At 39.6% G+C, this 18,534-nt stretch overlaps 1 protein-coding gene across 1 annotated transcript; it reads right to left on the reverse strand.

Moving 5' to 3' along the window:
* Positions 1-11,856: 11,856 nt before the first annotated feature.
* LOC141652402 (jasmonate-induced oxygenase 4-like) lies at positions 11,857-14,870 on the reverse strand. Its single transcript, XM_074459857.1, has 4 exons — positions 14,610-14,870; positions 13,113-13,357; positions 12,668-12,986; positions 11,857-12,350 (listed from the first exon to the last, which is right to left on the reverse strand). The coding sequence occupies exons 1-4, from the start codon at positions 14,856-14,858 to the stop codon at positions 12,108-12,110; spliced, it is 1,056 nt and encodes a 351-aa protein (XP_074315958.1). The 5' UTR covers positions 14,859-14,870; the 3' UTR covers positions 11,857-12,107.
* Between the last annotated feature and the right edge of the window lie 3,664 nt (positions 14,871-18,534).

The raw sequence follows: 18,534 nt of genomic DNA on the forward strand, positions 1-18,534 counted from the left end.
TACCCCTGAACATAAGCCATCTCATGCAGGTTCCTGAGTGTCAGGGTAGAAAACACTCTCTCTGAAAGGTAGCTCTCACGCACCTCTGGGCTATCGTAAGAAGGGTAGCCAGGGAACTGGTACTGTGGCGGCACTGGCTGCTCCGGCTGCACGGGCTGAGTCTCAGCCACTCTCTCCCTCACTCTGCGTGGTCCCCTCCCTAACCTAGGCTGGTCCTCCTCAGCTCTCCCGTTCTCCCCCTTCCTCGGATCGGGCATAACCTGTAGGATCTCTGGGTCAATGAGGTACGTCTGCACCGGTGGACGCCCCTCGTCCTCCACATCGTCAGAATCGACAGCTATAACTACCGGTGGTAAAGGCTCAGTCGCAGGTATGTGCTCAGGAGCTGGTATCCGCATCCAACTCATACCTCATACTCTCCATGCTAAACTCCCATCCGCCAAAGTTCTCAACCATTTCTGGTCGAGGAAGTACTGACGGTCTAAGGTAGGCACTGTGGTGGTCAAAGGAGTATAGGCCGAGGAGGCCTCAAAGGATGTCAACCTCTCAGCTAGACGTGCGGCAATGGCACCACAACTTAGAAATCTAGTGTCAGACGAGGCCATCAGAGCTACACTGGCACACACAAAGGCAAGGGCACTAAAGGTGACAGGCTGTGACCGGGTGGGGTTAAGATAAGACATCAAGAGCATCAACTCATGTGAGTTCAACTTACTCACATCCTTCCTCTCGTAGAGCAGACACGTCAAGGCACAAAGAAAGATCTTCAAAGTGACATGTTCAACATCATTGATCAACATGTTACTCGAAGTAGGAGCTGATTTACCGGTAAGGCACGGCATGAGGCTACTAACCCCATACTCAGAAGGAATATCACGGAGAGCTCCCTTGGCAGGCTTAGCCAAACCAAGGTGGGTCGCAAACATATCCATGGTCAACAGAAAACTCGTGTTCATAAGGCGGAACTCCACAGTCTGTTCCACCGCGTCGTACTTAAACGAGCTCATGAACTCAAGGGTAAAAAAGGCATAAGAATGTTTCCTGAGATGGTATAGCCCTGTCATCCCCAAGGTCTCAAAAATGTGTCTGACATCGGTCTCAATCCCTAAGTCAGTCAAGAGGACGGTGTCTATACACCGGGTAGGTCTCATCTTCCGCTGTTGTAAGGCTACAAAATTACCCCTTTGGGTAAAATCAACAAAGACTACGGATGGGTATCCCGGCACCGCCGGGACTATAGGGCCACTCCCCTCTCCCACTTTGGGCTCAGAAGCACTCCCCCTCTTGCTTTGTCTGGTTCCCACGGTTGGTCTCGACATCTGTTTTCAACACATACTTAAATACACAAACCACATCTACTTGAAAAACATGTAAAAACAACCATGTATGTTCATGTAAAAGAGCTACTAAGTACACACTTTCACCAACAAACCAGAAATCATGAGCATAAACTCTCAATTTTATTCTCAGACGGTCTCACAGCTGTAAACATTTTTGACATGTAAAGCACCAATTATCATTATCACCATCACTTTTGAAAATCAAAACTTCCAAATAGCTCCTATTAACAAATTTCACAGTAATATAAGACGAATTTCAGTTTGGGGCACCTTTAAGACGGAGTTTTAAGGCAAATTTTTGAGTGAAAAACACAAAAACCAACTCTAACCATGGTATGTATGACATATATTACTCAATTTTCCCCCTTTTTCACCCAAAAGACAACCAAAATTCAATTTAAATTCTCAAACCCTAGAAAATTCGAGTCATATAAACCCCCAATTTGATTCGATTTATGCATAACCAACCACAATAGTCAACAAAAGAAAGCATCTAGATCATATTACAACAATTAGAGGAAAGATTTAATCCTTATAAATCGATTTTCCAACATCATCCAACATCCTACATGTTTCTAATTAAATTAAAAACATCAAAATAAGATAAATCTTCATACCTCGATTGATTGGTAGTTAAAAGAACGAATTAAGCAAGAGAAAGACAAGAGTTTCAAGCACAAAATCACCAATTTGAGAGCACAAGAGAGAAATATGGGTTGTTAGGGTTTTGGGTGAAAGAAAGAATGAAGAAGAAAGTAAGAAAAGAATTAGGAAAGAAAGCTTAAGATCACGTGCTTAGGCGGTACTGTAGCAGCTTACTCGATCGAGCAAGTATGTTACTCGATCGAGTGGCCTCCGCTCGATCGAGTTGGAGCTACTCGGTCGAGTTTTCGCAGTAAATTCCAACTTTCTCGACGTAATAGCTTTCTAACTAGATCGAATGAGGTCTACTCGGTCTAGTAGGCACTCATACTCGGTCAAGTAAGGCTAGATACGTGGGCGAAAATATGAAATTAACTAAAGGTTCCTGCAAAACAGCAACGCGTGTCGATTCCAAAAATGAATTCGGATATCGGCACAGATTAACATACCCATTCACATCGCATTACTACTACACAAGTACAACGTCTCAATCCAACAAATACATTACGTCATTCAACTCTTCATTTTTATTCTATAACCATTATTACGTAACCAAATGACCAAACTTTCAATAATCTAACCATACATACTTTTAGCACATTTCTCTTCATGCATACTTTTAGCACATTTCTTTCACTTATAAGCATACAATTATGACCTCAACAAAATAACTTCTAACCATGTTGCTTTAATTATACAGCTAACATTCAACCATTCTTTATCGGCCAAGCATACCAATAATCTAACCTTGTCACAGCAATTAACAAATAGCTTACTCAATTTAATTGTCACATTGCGAAAGCGTTCATTCATGCACCTATCACATCCACTCCAATGCTATTTTGATGACCATTACAACACATTTACAACTTACTAATCACCACTATTGCTACCACATACAAGACTCACAAGTTTTATATCAATTACCAATACCAACCATTTTGAACAAGCGTTACCAACACCACATCATGCACACTATCTCGCATTGCAAACACGTCACCACTTCCGTTACTACTCAACTATAGATTTTCACAGTTCTAATCACAACCATACACACTTAGCATCCATTAAGACTCCGCTACAAACGTCTCTATATCACTATCATACACACTCTAGGCACATAATTCCCGACTCAATATTCCCTTAACCAGTGACTAACTTAAGCATAATAGGGCCATGATTTTGAAATGAGGGCGCCTACTCACCCAAAATCTAGCATCAGCTGGGGCTCCCAATATACATACACCAGGTTCATTTTATTAGACTCACTACGTTCATTAGGCTCATTTGTTACAGGTTCCAAAATCGTCGCTCTGATACCCTTTTGTGACACCCCCATATACCAAGGAGCCTTAACAAGACCTTCCCTAGCATATAAGGGCATCACCATCTCGGTTGCCCGAAGACAATAATAATCAAAAGTCGATAATAGAACAGTGAACGTTTATTACAAGTGGTTAAACAAACTAAGATAACAAAGATACAACTCGGACTACTACCAACTAGGTGATCTACACATCTGTCACGACTCGTGAACGACTCATCCCGCCAAGTATCCAGCTATCATAGACTTTTGCACTTAAAGAAAATATGAAGAGAGATAAGCTAGAGAGAGAAATGCTCTAAATTTCACAAAAAATCTTTGTCTGAAAATACCAGAAAGCTCGAAACCCTAAAAATGGCAATAATAGCGAGAGGTTCCGTTCACGCCTCCTCGTCCAAAATACCAAAAAAATCTAATTCCTTTTCAGTTCTTGCCACCCAGAATCCAACGAATGGTCCGACTGATTCAGTGAGTGCAAAGACGAAGAACATTAATGAAATTACTGGAATAGTGCCTTTTGACCTTGAATCGGTTGAAATTGATGAATCTGGAGAAGCGTGGTTGGTTCAAGGGAAACGTAAGCAAACTTTGGAGACTATTGAAGAGGAACCTTCTGGTTTGATGCAATGTAGTACTGAAGATGTGCAGGAAGAGTTGAATTACTGGAAAAACTCGGTCTACTGCTTCATACTAGGAGCCAATCCTCCTTGGGAAATAGTTGAGGGTTTTGCGCGTCGAATTTGGGCTAAATATCTTGTTGATAAAGTATCGTTCCTTCCGAATGGTATTTTTTTAGTAAGATTCATGAATGAAGCCAGTAAGGTTGCTGTACTAAAACAGGGCCACTATTTGTTTGATAATAAACCTTTAATAGTGCGAGATTGGCAACCAAATATTTGATTTACCTCTTAAATTTTGGGGAAAATGTTTGCCTAAGATTGCGGGACAACTTGGTGCATATCTCAGAAGTGACTCTTCTACTATGGAGAAAACTAGGTTAAGCTTTGCACGGGTGTTAGTAGAAGTGCCTTTTGGTGTCAAGCTCCCTGATGTTGTGAAATTTTTAGATGTGGATGGGCAAGTAATTACTATTAAACTTGAATGGGAATGGAAACCTGTACTCTGTGAGGATTGTGGGGGAATTGGGCACGAAAGCTCACAGTGCAGGAAACCAAAACCACAACCCAAAAGGAATGCTCCACCAACTAAACAATGGGTACCTAAAAAGTCTAATCCTACTGTTGCAACTGTGGTCATTGGAACACCAGCACCTGCTGTATCTGTACCTCCACAGGTTGTGCAGCCAGAGTCTCCAGTCATAGCTCCTGCTGCTGAGATTACTGCTACTCCTGAGGAAATTCAGCATCAGATCCAGGTGGTCTGGAATAAGGATGGCACTTATGGGCAAGTTAATACTCCAGTGAGGCATGTTGTTTCCTTGAGCAGGACTGCTATTATCAGGGCAGGCCAGCAGTCTTCAAAGCTTTCTCAATACACTTTTTTGGATGCAATGAATAATGCTACACCCAAAGTAGGAATTGGCACGAAAGGTAGTGTATTACTCCCAAGGGGGAGTAATGCATAATATTGGATTTATGAATGTTAGGAGATTAAATAGTCCTACCAAGCAGAAATTTGTTAAGTGATTTATGCACTCTCATAATGTAGGACTATTTGGTCTCTTTGAGACCAAGGTAAAACCTAGGTCTCTAAATAAGATCCATATGAATATTTGTGATGGTTGGTCTATTACTACAAATACTGCTTATCACCCTGGTGGAAGAGTTTGGGTTTTATGGAACCCTCAAAAATTCAAAATACAACTGCTGTTTTACAGTGCCCAAATGATACACATGAAAGTTACTGATTCTAGCCTCAATTTTGATTTCTTTTGTTCTATGATTTATGCTTTTAATGACCTTAATGAAAGGAAGTCTTTATGGCAAGATTTAAATCAAATGTCTACTCGGTATCAAGGTCCTTGGGTTCTTTGTGGAGACTTTAATTGTGTGTTATCCCCAACTGAGAGACTGGGTGGGCATACTAGTAATGAGGAGATGGAGGATTTTCAAAATTGTATAAACCATTGTGGACTGATTGATAGCCGTGCTGTTGGTTCTCTCTACACATGGAACAACAAGCAAGATCCAAACACACGAGTTTACTCTAGACTGGATAGGGTCCTTGTTAACCAGGAATGGCTAACTACCAGGAGGGATTCTTTTGCCCAGTTTTACAATGAAGGTCTTTTGGATCATACTCCATGCATTATTCAGGATTCCACTAGTGCTTTGAATGGAAGAAGAAGCTTTAAATATTTCACTATGTGGAGTCAGGTTGGAAATTTTATCCCTTGTGTGCAACATCATTGGCATGTATCCTATCAGGGAACAAAAATGTATCAAGTTGTGATGAAATTGAAGAGCTTGAAGAAACCTTTGAAAGCATTGAATAGGGAGCTGTTTGTTGATATTGAGAACAATGCAGTTCATGCTTGGAAACATTTGGATAGTTTACAGACAAGTTTAAAGCAAAATCCAACTGATTCTAGTCTTATACTTCAAGAAATAGAAGCTGCAAAGGTGTACAGAGATTTACAACAGGCTGCTGATAGTTTTCTTCTCCAAAAGTCCAAAGCCTCTTGGGTAAATTTGGGAGATGACAACACAAGCTATTCCCATAATATTTTGAAAGGGAGATATACAAAGAACAAAGTGCTAAAGATTGTTGATATTGATGGTAAGGAGCATTATGATGGTGATCATATCCAGCTGGCTTTCTTGCAATACTATACATTACTGCTGGGAACTGCATCCCCTACTTCTCCAGTTTGTAAGAGTGTAGTTCAACAGGGTAACATTTGCAATGATGCCCACTGGCAAATCTTGTTATCACCTGTGCATAAAAAAGAAATTCAGGAGGCCTTGTTTTCTATTCCTAATCATAAGGCTCCTGGGCCAGATGGATTTTCTAGTTCTTTTTATAAAGATGCTTGGCATGTGGTTGGTGAGGAGGTATGTGATGCTATTATTGATTTCTTCCATACTGGCAAACTTCTAAAACAGGTTAACCATACTTTTATTACCTTATTGCCTAAGTGTGAACTTCCTCAAGATGTGACTCAATTTAGGCCCATTGCCTGTTGTAATGTCATATATAAAGTGATTTCTAAGCTACTTTGCAATAGGCTTTCCCTTGTCTTACCTGATATCATTAGTGAAACTCAAGGTGGGTTTATTAAAGGAAGGAATATAATTGAAAACATCCTTATTTGTCAGGATTTAGTTAGACTGTACAATAGGAAGTCTATCTCTCCTAGATGTTTGATCAAGGCAGATTTGAAAAAAGCTTATGATTCTGTTGATTGGGGTTTCTTGGATCAAATGCTGGTTGCTCTTAATTTTCCTCCCAAATTTATCAGGTTAATTATGGAGTGTGTCAAGTCTGCTTCTTATTCTCTGGTGCTAAATGGTCTAAATTTTGGATTTTTTAAAGGGGCTAAAGGTTTAAGGCAAGGGGACCCTATATCTCCCTTGCTATTCACCATTACTATGGAGTATTTGAGTAGAGTCCTGAATCATGTGACTACTACTATGAAGTTCAAATTTCATCCTTTGTGTGGTCATCTCAAATTATCTCACCTAATGTTTGCTGATGACCTCCTTATGTTCTCAAAAGGAGATGTTACATCTATCATGATTTTGTTACGTGCTTTTGCAACATTCTCTGCTGCTACTGGTTTACAGATGAACACAACCAAGTCCAATATTTACTTTAATGGAGTCTCAGAGCATCTCAAATCTGATATTTTACAAGTCTCTGGTTTTCCTGAGGGGAGTGTTCCATTTAAATATCTTGGAGTGCCTGTGTCTGCAAGAAGACTGAGTGTAAGACAATGTGCTGTCCTTATTGATAATGTTGTGGCCAGGATTAGAACTTTTGGTACAAGACCGTTATCATATGCAGGCAGGCTCACCCTTGTAAATTCTGTTCTGACCACTCTTTATAACTATTGGGCCACTGTTTTCATCATCCCAAAAGGAGTGTTGAGGAGGATTGATGCAATTTGCAGGAACTACCTATGGGAGGGTGGTCCTGATTACATCAAAGTTCCCATGGTCAGTTGGGAAAAAGCCTGTACACCAAAGTGTGAAGGTGGATTGGGGATCAAGAATAGCTATGCTTGGAATATTGCCACCATTGGGAAGCTTGTTTGGTGGATTTTTACTAAGCCTGATAGTTTGTGGGTCAAGTGGGTTGATCACTTATATATAAAAGAAGGTAACTGGCTCACCTATACTCCTGCACCTGATGCTACCTGGAGTTGGAAGACAATTTGCAGGGTGAAGGATGCACTGCAAGCTGCCTATTCTGCTGGGCAGTGACTCCCTAATCCTGCAGGTTATACAATTTCCAGTGGATATAGCTGTTGCAGACATACTCAACCTGCTGTGACTTGGAAGGACTCTGTTTGGAACAATTGGTGCTTGCCTAAACATAATTTTATCAATTGGCTAATGGCAAGGAAGGCTCTTAAATTGAAGGATAAACTCTACAGTCTGGGGGTCTGTGCAGATGATATTTGTTTGTTATGTGCAGGGGCTACTGAAACACATGATCACCTAATGTATCAGTGCCCTTATACTGTACATTTGTTGGGCAGGATCAGTTCTTGTTTGCAACTAGTCCTGCCTGTTCAGCATACTTTGGCTTGGATTCAAGGGAAACCTTAGTCTAAAGTAAAAAAAAAAGAGTGTCTAATGCTTGGGTTCAGGCAGCATATTACAGCATATGGCATCAACGCAATCAAGTAAGGGTGGAAGGGTTTCTGTTGTACCCAAAACAAGTGATGGAGAATATCAGAAGCCTATTGAAAACTCGTTCTATTTACTGGCAAAGAAATGTAATGAAAGATAGAGATAAGCAATGGATTATGGCATTATTTGTGTAATCTGTCAAATGCCATAGTCATTGTGCAAAATGTAACCAAATGTTGGTAGTTTGTAATAGTTTGTTTGCTCTTTAATGAAAGCTTACCTTTTACCAAAAAAGGTATCCAGCTATCAACCAAGACATCACCTGCTAAGACCGACTGCTCACCATAAGGGATCACGGCAGACACAACAGAAACAAACAAGAAGACAAAACCACACAAGGTCAGTAACTGAAGAAACACCGACCACTGACAACACGAAACACATACACAAACACACACAAGCCACATCACCTCCAACCAATCATCGTCACCAACTGTCCACTGGACCAGCCCTGCCAGTGGGGGACCGCAATCGTTCCCACCTAAGCCCTGCTCATCATACCGAGCGAAAACCCTGTCCCATTAATGTGCACATCCCCTCCCGTGGCGGGTTCCACGGAGGGCGAAACTAGGGTGTGAAGCCACTCCGGCAAGTGACTCCACTCAGCCAAGGACGCACCTCGAGAACTAGAGACATCAACCACAGACAGCCGTATCACAACAACGATAATCAACACAATACAAACCAACTAATTACAACAACCAATCAACCATATCAACACCACAACAATCAACCCACAACAAAAGACTCACTAGACAATCTACAGTACTGAGTAGGCGAACCTACCTTTAGCACACCGCAGCGATTCCACTTCCGATCACAACATGGCAAACGACCACGCAACAACCTATACAAACAGTATAAACATCTATCACGACCTCTATAACCCTAACTGAGAACAACAATGACAATGATGATGATGATGATGATGACATACCTACGCATAGCTATCCGGCATCTAGACCGCTACCCGACTCAAGCCACCTACCCCCATGGCATAAGCATCTTCAAGGACCTCAAGGAAGGAACTATGGTGAAGGAGAAGCAAGAGTGACGGCATCTAGGTTTAGGAAAAGAGTGGCGGAAATGATTTGCTGTTTCTCAAAACACGATATATAAATCCTCGCTGTAAAGACGTTACTCGATCGAGAAACTAACTTACTCGATCGAGTGGCTCCTACTCGATCGAGCCTCAAGGCTACTCGATCTAGTGACCTCGACTAGATCGAGTACCACACACCCAAAGCTTGCTACGTCACAAGTCATCGCTCGTAAGGTTTACTTAAAGACTAATACATGTCACTAAGGTCGGTCAACGTCCGTCAACGGGTCCCTAAAAGTATGGGTATTACACTCGAATAATATCCACCTTTAGAATTCGTTTAATGTGACCATATGGTTCAAATTCATTTAAAGTTGACGAAATAGTGCTAAATAATAAAACCCAACATCATATAAGCGATGGTGAGAAGGGAGAAGAGTGGATAGACTAACCAAAACCATCGGCGGTTGTCGTACCATATGTTCTATACCGGTTGCAAGCCTCTTGCCTCTTGTAGCGGTATATAGACACCTTAGTTTGCATTTCCCGCAAGCCACCAGATGATGATCGGACGACATGTTTAACTTATATCGCACTTTCGTGACATCTCGTAAATCGGTTAATAAAAGCTTATTCGAACATCTTGGTCAATCTGTGAGTCGTCATCTACATGCTTATACGGTCGTTTTGACAGAAATTAGGGTCAATTCAGAGTCTCGGTGAAAACCCGTCTCCATTTTGAGGATCTCATCCTGTTTTGAAACGGAATATTCTGGAAACCGTCAAGATAAAATTTGGGATTTAGAGTTTGACATGTACAACCGAACTTTGTCTAATAAGATAAACATTCATCCTTTCTGAAGCAGTCATTTCACTAATGCCATCAAACAAGACCAACAATTCAGTCCAACAATGGGGCATGATACAGGGTCTTCCTTTGTAGTTTTTGAACAAAAGCTCAAATCCAATGAGCCTCACCTTATCGCACTAAATTTACTCCTCACACTATCGCACGATAATATCCTCCGCGATTCACGCACCTATCCCAACTACATAAGACACGACCCAAAATTCTTACAAACCCACGAGATCCTCAAAGTTCTTTTTATCACTACCAAAACCGTTTATACCTTAACGTGAAACTAATCCCCAACACTCCATCTACCTCAGTACAACACATATTCTGCTATCTACTTGCCCCAACTATGTCAATAAATGCTTCATCTAAAATAAGTTCGAAAGTACTCCCACAATTATGCCTCATTAACACTATATCTATGGAAATATGAAAACAAAACTGTTATGATTAAATTGTTGATCGTGACATGCCCATTTAATTGTGTTTCTAAGCATATTATTTCAGGAATGTTACTCCTCCCTTAAGCAAGACTCAATCAAAGAAGTGTTGATAATTCTTGTCTAAGAAATCGAGTTATTGTAATGTGTCACTAATGTAAAGGTAAGGGAGTATATGAAGCAGGAGTTAAGGAGCATGGCCATGAGTATTTGGGAGATGGCCAAGAGCAGCCTAGCCATGGCCTCATAATGCCAAACCATGACCTAAATTTACCTATCAATGATCAGGCCAAGGCAAGCCACGGCCAAGCCACAGCCAGGCCATTGCCAGTCACAGCCTAAGTCACAGCAACAATGATCAGGCCACAGCATTTGTCAGTCCAGTCCTGCCGGGCCAAAAAAGCCAAGTCCAAGCCAACCACCAGCTGCCACCATGGCTAGCTGAATCACTATTTAACTAAGTCCTAACAAAGCCTAAGGAGTCAGGCCAGGACACCTCACAAAGTTCAAACTGAAACGAAGAAGCAACATGTGATCTTTCTGCATAAAGTTTATTGCCATTTATAGCTAAACATTTGGGAAACTACTTTGAAGATCTTTTGGCCTTGCTTCCAAACATTTGAGATAACACCTTGATCCACTTGATGATCTTAGAACAAGGCTGAAACTCTTTCACAAGCCAAGCCAAAGGAGAAGTCAGAATTTGTCACTATCACAAGCTACTCTTTTGTTTTTTCACCTTTCAGATTGTCTTTTTACCTTTGTATCTGTTGTAAAATACCCATTTTCATTTTGTTTTTATGTAAGCTTCAATCCTGACCCTTAGATGGGGATTTCCTAGGGTTTTATTGTACTGAGATTGCATGAAAGGGGCCTATATAAGGATCTCTATCCACATTGCATTAGGGGAGACTTAATTAATGAAAAACCTTGAGAATTCTCTCAAAAATATCCAAATCTTATTTCTTTGCTGAGTCTTAGTGATAAGTCAGGTTTAATATCTTCTTGTGCGTGCTTAGAAGGTGATTAAGTACCTGGTGATAAGTCCCAAACTAATATCTTCTTGTGCGTGCTTCAATCCTGGCCCTTTTGGCCTTGTTGTTTGTTTAAATTAAATTTAGCTCTGTGTTGCTTGCTTGAGTCGGTTTAGTTTAAGCCCCCAAGTTGTTAGATTAACTTCATGTGCTTGCTTGGGAGTTAGTTTGATGGTTATATCCCTTCCTTACTTGCAAAATTCACAGAAAAATAGTCACTCAAACCATTCTGAGAAACTGTCTGAATAACAGTCTGTCTGAGTCTGGTTTTCAATTTATTTAAAATATTTAGAGTGTTTGAAAAATCTTGATTTTTGTTATAGATTTAGTTTACTCTTGAAATTTCACACACAATAATCCACAATAGCCCACAATGGTTCGTAAACAATACTAAAACACACACCCACACACACAAGTTTTATAACCCTTAGTACAGACTGGATCAAGATATCTACTACCAAACAACATCATAAGAGATGCCTACGAGAATGGTAGTTGAAGGCTTGGCAACATCTAATTACATTACATTACATTAAACAGCATCATTATTTTTTAAACAAAAGATCCTTGATACTAAAATAAAATACGTAGAGAAATAAAGAGGGTCGGAAATTAAAGTAACATGAAATCGAGGGCATTGCGTCCAGGGACATCGTTCTCGTGCATTTTCATCATGTAATCAATTGGAGTAAACTTCTTGTACTTTGCTGGGCGATCTTTGGTAACAAAAGGATCAAGTGGACCAACCTCATGATTTGCATCAAGTGTAAAGAAAGCAGCTACAGATGTTCTGTCTTTTGTTGAATTAGTTACCACTCTATGCAATGTACTCTTGAATATCCCGTTACTAAACACCTACAAATCCAGGTTAAGATTCATCAGTAAATCCGTCAGACTAATTAATGTTAAAGAAGGAATTGTTAAAGTATAAAACTGGTATTGGACTCCAACTATCAGCTTAAGTTTTTGGTTGAGATGATTTCTTTACATGGTATCAGAGCCATGTGACTAAAAGGTCACAGGTTCGAATCCCACCTCCTCAATTCTAAAGTGGAATTAGCTTCAGGTATGGGAAGGCTTGCAGTTGCATCCAAACTTCAAGCCCAAAGGGCATTCGCGTGAGGGGAAGCGTTTGGTTGAGATGGTTTCTTGACAGGAATTAATATATATACCTCAGCGAAATCTCCACAATTGAAAAACAGTGCACCAGGAATAACAGGCACTTTGTACCACATGTTATCATTCTGAATGTGGAGACCTTCTTCGTCAGCCAAAACTATGGTGGTAAGGGAGCCATCTAGATGTGGGCGGGACCCAAGAACACGTTCTGAGCGGGGGCACTTTGGGTAGAAGGTGAACCTTCCTAGTGCAAATCCTTTCTGTCCTTGCTTAACAAAGCAATCTTCGTCTGCATTCAGGGATCTAGCCATGGCCTTATATATAACTTCGGCCGTAGCAGCTATTTGTTCACCAAACTTGTGTATCACTTCCCTGTCACGTACGTACACGAGTATATTAATTAATACTAATTAAATGTTGCTTTAATTTCCTGTTACGAAACACAAATTTATTTTAAAATAATTGGTAAGGATTTAATTAAGGAGCTAGCATATATACCTGAATTGTTGAGGCTGCTCCGGCCAGAAGAGTAGATTGACATGTGTTTTGGGGTAAACCGTAAGAAAGAGACGGTCATTCCAGTTAGTAGTAAGCTTACCTTGACAAACAGCATCAGTGTCATAACCTTGAAGGATATCATTTGTTGCGCATTTCATCTTCTCTTCTACTGGAAGTTGGAAAAATTCCTTAGTTACACCTATTATATCATCCAATAATTGTTGTTCAATTCCGTGATTCACCACCTGATACACACCAAAACAGACATAATAAGCGCAACAGAAAACACAAGTTTCCTAAATAATACTATTATTTGACATTTAATAAAAATATGTTTTCTACCAAACGTTTGTTGTTTGCCAATCAACATTACAACAAACTTTGTCTATTTTAATAACGGGCAGGTTTTTGCATGGTTTTAACGTAATAGTTTGATGAAAAATACTTGCGTCCTCCCGAGGACGGAGGACGCCCTTCCTACACACAAAGGAGGAGCACTAAAATGGGAATTAAATATTATAAAATCCTCCTTTGTGTGTAGGGAGGACCAGTGGCGGATCCACAAATATTTTTTATGGGGTCCTTTTTATATTAATTCTTATGCGTAGAATTCAGGTCGGGTTGAATCAAATTACGATCAAAATACGGGCCAAAAAATTTTTTTCAAGCCTTACTTCTAAGAATTTTTTCCAGGTGAAAAGGAGAAGTAAGGCTACACAGAGAAGACAAAGGAAGTACTTTTAACAAATATTTTGATTAGATAATATGTAAATATTTGGACAAACACAAATTCAAGAATGAGACGGTTCATTTTTGTAAAAAGTTTGTTCATTTAGTGCTAATAAATGAGTTATCTTTTTATATAATGGGACGGTCTCACACAAGAATTATTGTTGTACAAAACGTTGATATGTATAGAAAATTAGAAATGAGATGAAAATGGGTCAGATCACATTTTCATATCAATGGTTAAAAGGCAATGGATAACTTGCAGTTATTTCCTTACATTATTTCCCACTTCTGAATTTCTGGGGTTCTTTCAGATCAAAGTAAAATAGTTATTACAATTTTTTTAGGTTTGGGTGTTCTATGACCCCATACCTTATAAGGTAGATCCGCCAATAGGGAGGACGTCTTCCAGGAGGACGCAAGTATTTCTCATAGTTTGATAGTTATGGTGTAGTATACAAAAATCAACAACCAAAGAATCAACCTCCTTTACAGGAAGAAGTCTCTGACTTACCTAATTAAGTCTCTGACTTATCCGTGTTATTATTGTTCGACTTTCTAATTAAGGCAAACAACCAAAGAATCAACCTCCTTTACGTAATAGTGTGATGATAGTTATGGTGTCGTCTGCTATATCCGTCTTATTATTGTTCGACTTACCTAATTAAGTCGAACAATAATAACATGTCAAGTATTATGTATAGAGCGGGGTGATTAACTCCCAAACTAATGTAATTTGGAGAAAGAGAGACGAGAAAGCATGCATACCATGAAGCAACCCCAGCTAGAGAGAGCGAATCGGAGCTTATCGAGTTCATCCTGGGCAGTGATGGGTGAAGAGGAAGAGAGTCGAGAAAAATCGATAAGGAGAGTGTCTTTCCACAAATTAGGGGAATCGATGGCTTTAGGGAATTCATTTTTGTGTAGGTATTCATCAGGAACTTGGTTTCTTTCAGCTATTTGCTGAACAAGAGGCCTTGATGCAATGTCCTTCTTCACATAACAAACTTCAGTCATCTTGTGAATAACTAACTATCTTACTTTGTTGTTCGTTACTCTTGTTTTGCTAGTTATTATATTCAATATAATTTGCTCAACTCATTTGCTTCATATAAGCTTTTATAATGTTCAAACAACACTATGCATAATGGAATTTTAACTTTATCATCATAAATCACAACTAATTCCATTACCCGTGATTCATGGCTTCTTCAAATGAATTATTTTTCTATTTGTTTGATTGATAGTAGGATTTATTTTTATATTTTATAATTCATTTGTTCGGGTCGTTTTTACCTATTATATCTTTTCCATCTCATTTATTTGATTACGTGTTCATATTGACAATGCTTTATGTGTGTAATTTGATCATCCAACAGGATTACCGTCGTTCGACTTGTCTACCAATTACACCCATTACAAATGGTCCCTTACTTTCTCCTTATTATTTGTGCCAAAATCAAAAGTAAACAATAAAACGGAAAACACTTTTAATAAATCATTAATGTTGTATCGTCATCCTATATGAGAAAAATCGCAACACACTTTTAATAAGCAAAAACTGGTATTAAAAGCCGTCGTTATGAAGCATGAAATGATTATGGAGATTGGATAAATTTTAGTTAAATTCGTATACTATTTGGTGGGTTAATGGGTAATTCGTATTTCTCTCCTGGTCTGCTGCCCAGAGCTCTCCTTGCCTTTAACCATCAACAAACTCCTTTGCCTAACCATTCTCGCTCTTTGCCCCTCTTCTTAGCATTGACTTAAAAATAGTGTAGATGCCTCATTTTGCAAACTTATTCTTTGGTGGGTACTGGGTGTATTGTGAGAAACTCAAATGGTGCTTGGGTTTGTGGTTGGACTAATAGATATGTTTGGCTATGGAGATTATGTCATTCATTTCCCGTGGGATATGGTGACATACACTACAATTGCCCCAGTCTGGCTCCCATATGAAATAGATTCTACTTCTCTCTTCTATTACATTTTTTGGAGCAGATCCTGCTTCCCTCTTCTATTACCTCTTTTGATTGATGAGATGGATTCTGATGAGATAGTCGACAGGACTATCGAGGATGCCTTCGTTGTTGTACCCTAAGAGTCTTCTAATTACCCAAACTAAAATGAGATCCCAAAATAATTAGATGAGATCTCAAATTTTAGCCTATCTATACCTTGGGAAGACGGGAACTAAAATCTAGTTAACCAAAAATATGCCTGAATTAACATAAAAAGCAAACACGGAAATGAAGAAATTAGGCCAACCGCAAGCTGCGGCTTGGACCAGGACCTTTTTTCTTCAATTTCGAGCCCTTCTTTCTCCTTCCCCTTTGGTTTCTTCTTTGACTTTTGTTGACCTTTTCCTAGCCTTTCAGTTTTCACCATCTTGTCCTGTGTTAACTTGGCATGGTTGACTCCCCTTGACTTGACTCGGTTTGACTTTTGTTGACTTGACTGGTTTGACTTTCGTTGAATTTGACTAGCTTGCCTTGACTTCAATGAAATGGAACACAAGTAACGGAATTCCCCAGGGCAGAATTACAACACCAAAGTCCAAACCCATACAAAGAGTCACAAAATGAATACAAGTCATCAAAATTACAATCAACCGATACAAATTGGCATATACACGATTTGTGCACTAAAACCCGATATTTAACGGCAAAAGACACATTAACACAATCTAATTAACTCAACCTAAATAAACATTATCAAATATTTTTAAGATAATAAATTTAGAGCATGCACATTGAAGAGTATCTCCTCTTCCTCTTATTTCCTCACTTTCCCTCTATTTTTTTGACACCTCATTTTCCACTATCACCATCCTACTTCTAACTTTTCTTCCATTTTTTTCCCCACATCAAAGAGGATCCTCTCTTCTCCTTCTTTTATATTTTAATTATTTTTATAATAGTTGATAAATTTATAAAAATAAAATATAATCCACATGGTCTAACTTTATGGGAGAATGGGTACAAGGGCCTAGATTTAACTTCCTCTAAAAATAGAGGAAGTCTTAATCTTCCTCTTTCAAAGAGGATGTCCAAATTGGTTCCACATTGAAGAGGACATCCTCTTAGAGGAGAGATAATGCTAAGAGGATGCATCATCCTCTTCAATGTGGATGCTCTTAGTAACCTTATTAAACTGAGCGCTAACAATGACAATTGCAATTAGTGCAATGTATTGATGGAAATGAACCAATGATACCCATGATGATGAATGTCAAAATCTCATTTGTGACGGCACGTATCCGTCCCATTATAGGCTTAGATGCCTTCTTTTCGTCTTAATTTGCTAATGCCTGCTATTGTGTCATGTCATCTTTAGTGATTCATAAAGATTGATTGTTATGCCATGTAAGAAGTAACAGTGCACTTAAAAGACTCGATTCCACTTGTAAATTGGATCCTCTCTATTTCTTTTTTCCATTTTATCTCACAAAACATTACTATATTTCAATCTCATTCATTTACTTTTTTATCTCCATCCTCTATATTTCTTTTCTCATCTCTATTTCAATCTCATTCATTTACTTTTTTATTTCCAAATAAATTTACAATCATCCGATCGAGTCCAGATTAATTCGGAACATTAAGAAGTAATGGAGCTTCATTTCTTTTTGAGACTGAGATAAACTTTGATTATAAAATATATCTGGTTGGGTCAGACTTGTCAACTCTACATTTGACTGTAAAATAGTCACAAAATCTCATCTTAATGTTTCAGACTTGTGGTTACATTTGACTATAAAATGGTGACAAAATCTCATCTTATGGTTTTCACAAATTGTTTAATGAGACCGTCTCATACCATAAGACCAGTCTATTAACTGAAGACTAATTGTATTTGTTCCGGGGTGTGATTACGGAGCAGTGTTGTTACCACGTGAGCTTGTTGAATGATTACTTTGCTTGACTCTTCCTTTCGGCCTCTCCTGAAACAATGAACAAACTGAGGGCTCGGCTTGTTACCGAGCGTACTCACTCCGACGCTCAAGTCAGTAAACTTAAAGGGATTAAGTTGTGTGATACTTGGCAAAGTATATTGTAGAGAGATAAGGGAGTTTATACCAGATTATGAGTGGTTTAGGTTATATTTCGGATCCCCTTCTCAATGAGAGAAGTGGAGTATTTATAGACTTTCACCTTTTGTCACGTAGTGGCCAAGTGGCCAAGTGGCTAGCAGGTGGAAAGACCGTTCTACCCTCGGCCGATGGACCCATGGCAGGCCGGCCGAGGGGTCTTGGATATGAGTACGCGGATATGTATCCCGGCTGGCTAGTTGTCCTAGCCGAGACCCAAGTGACAGCCGATAGGCGCATCGCATCAGGCTAAATTTGCACGATACGTTGACTTTGTGGATATCTTTGACCTTGCTCAATATGATGACTCGGTCGTGGTGCAGAATATGCCCCATCAATTTGCCCCAGCGTAGTCATGCGTGGTATGGGCTCCGATGTGTGTTGAGCGTATATTCTGCGCATGTTGAAATTCTCCATCGGCTTCTTCTTCCTTGGCTTGGTTCTGCTCGGGCCGTATTATACCATATCCCCTCTCCACATGGATGTGTAATGGACATCAGATGTGGAAAAGAAAATGGCTCTGGCTGAGACCTGGGTTGAGAGCACCGGAGCTTTTGATTGCCCCCAGCCGGTGCTGCCAGGTTTGGTTGAACGGCGGGCCGT

The sequence above is a fragment of the Silene latifolia genome, chromosome 4 (assembly GCF_048544455.1).
Source record: "Silene latifolia isolate original U9 population chromosome 4, ASM4854445v1, whole genome shotgun sequence".
Classification (NCBI taxonomy): domain Eukaryota; kingdom Viridiplantae; phylum Streptophyta; class Magnoliopsida; order Caryophyllales; family Caryophyllaceae; genus Silene; species Silene latifolia.

Coding starts and splice junctions, on each gene's coding strand:
- LOC141652402 (XM_074459857.1), bottom strand. CDS start 14,858: ATGACTGAAGTTTGTTATGTGAAGAAGGACATTGCATCAAGGCCTCTT. Junction 12,987..13,112: donor GAGCAGCCTCAACAATTCAG/GTATATATGCTA, acceptor CGTACGTGACAG/GGAAGTGATACACAAGTTTG. Junction 12,351..12,667: donor ATTGTGGAGATTTCGCTGAG/GTATATATATTA, acceptor CTGGATTTGTAG/GTGTTTAGTAACGGGATATT.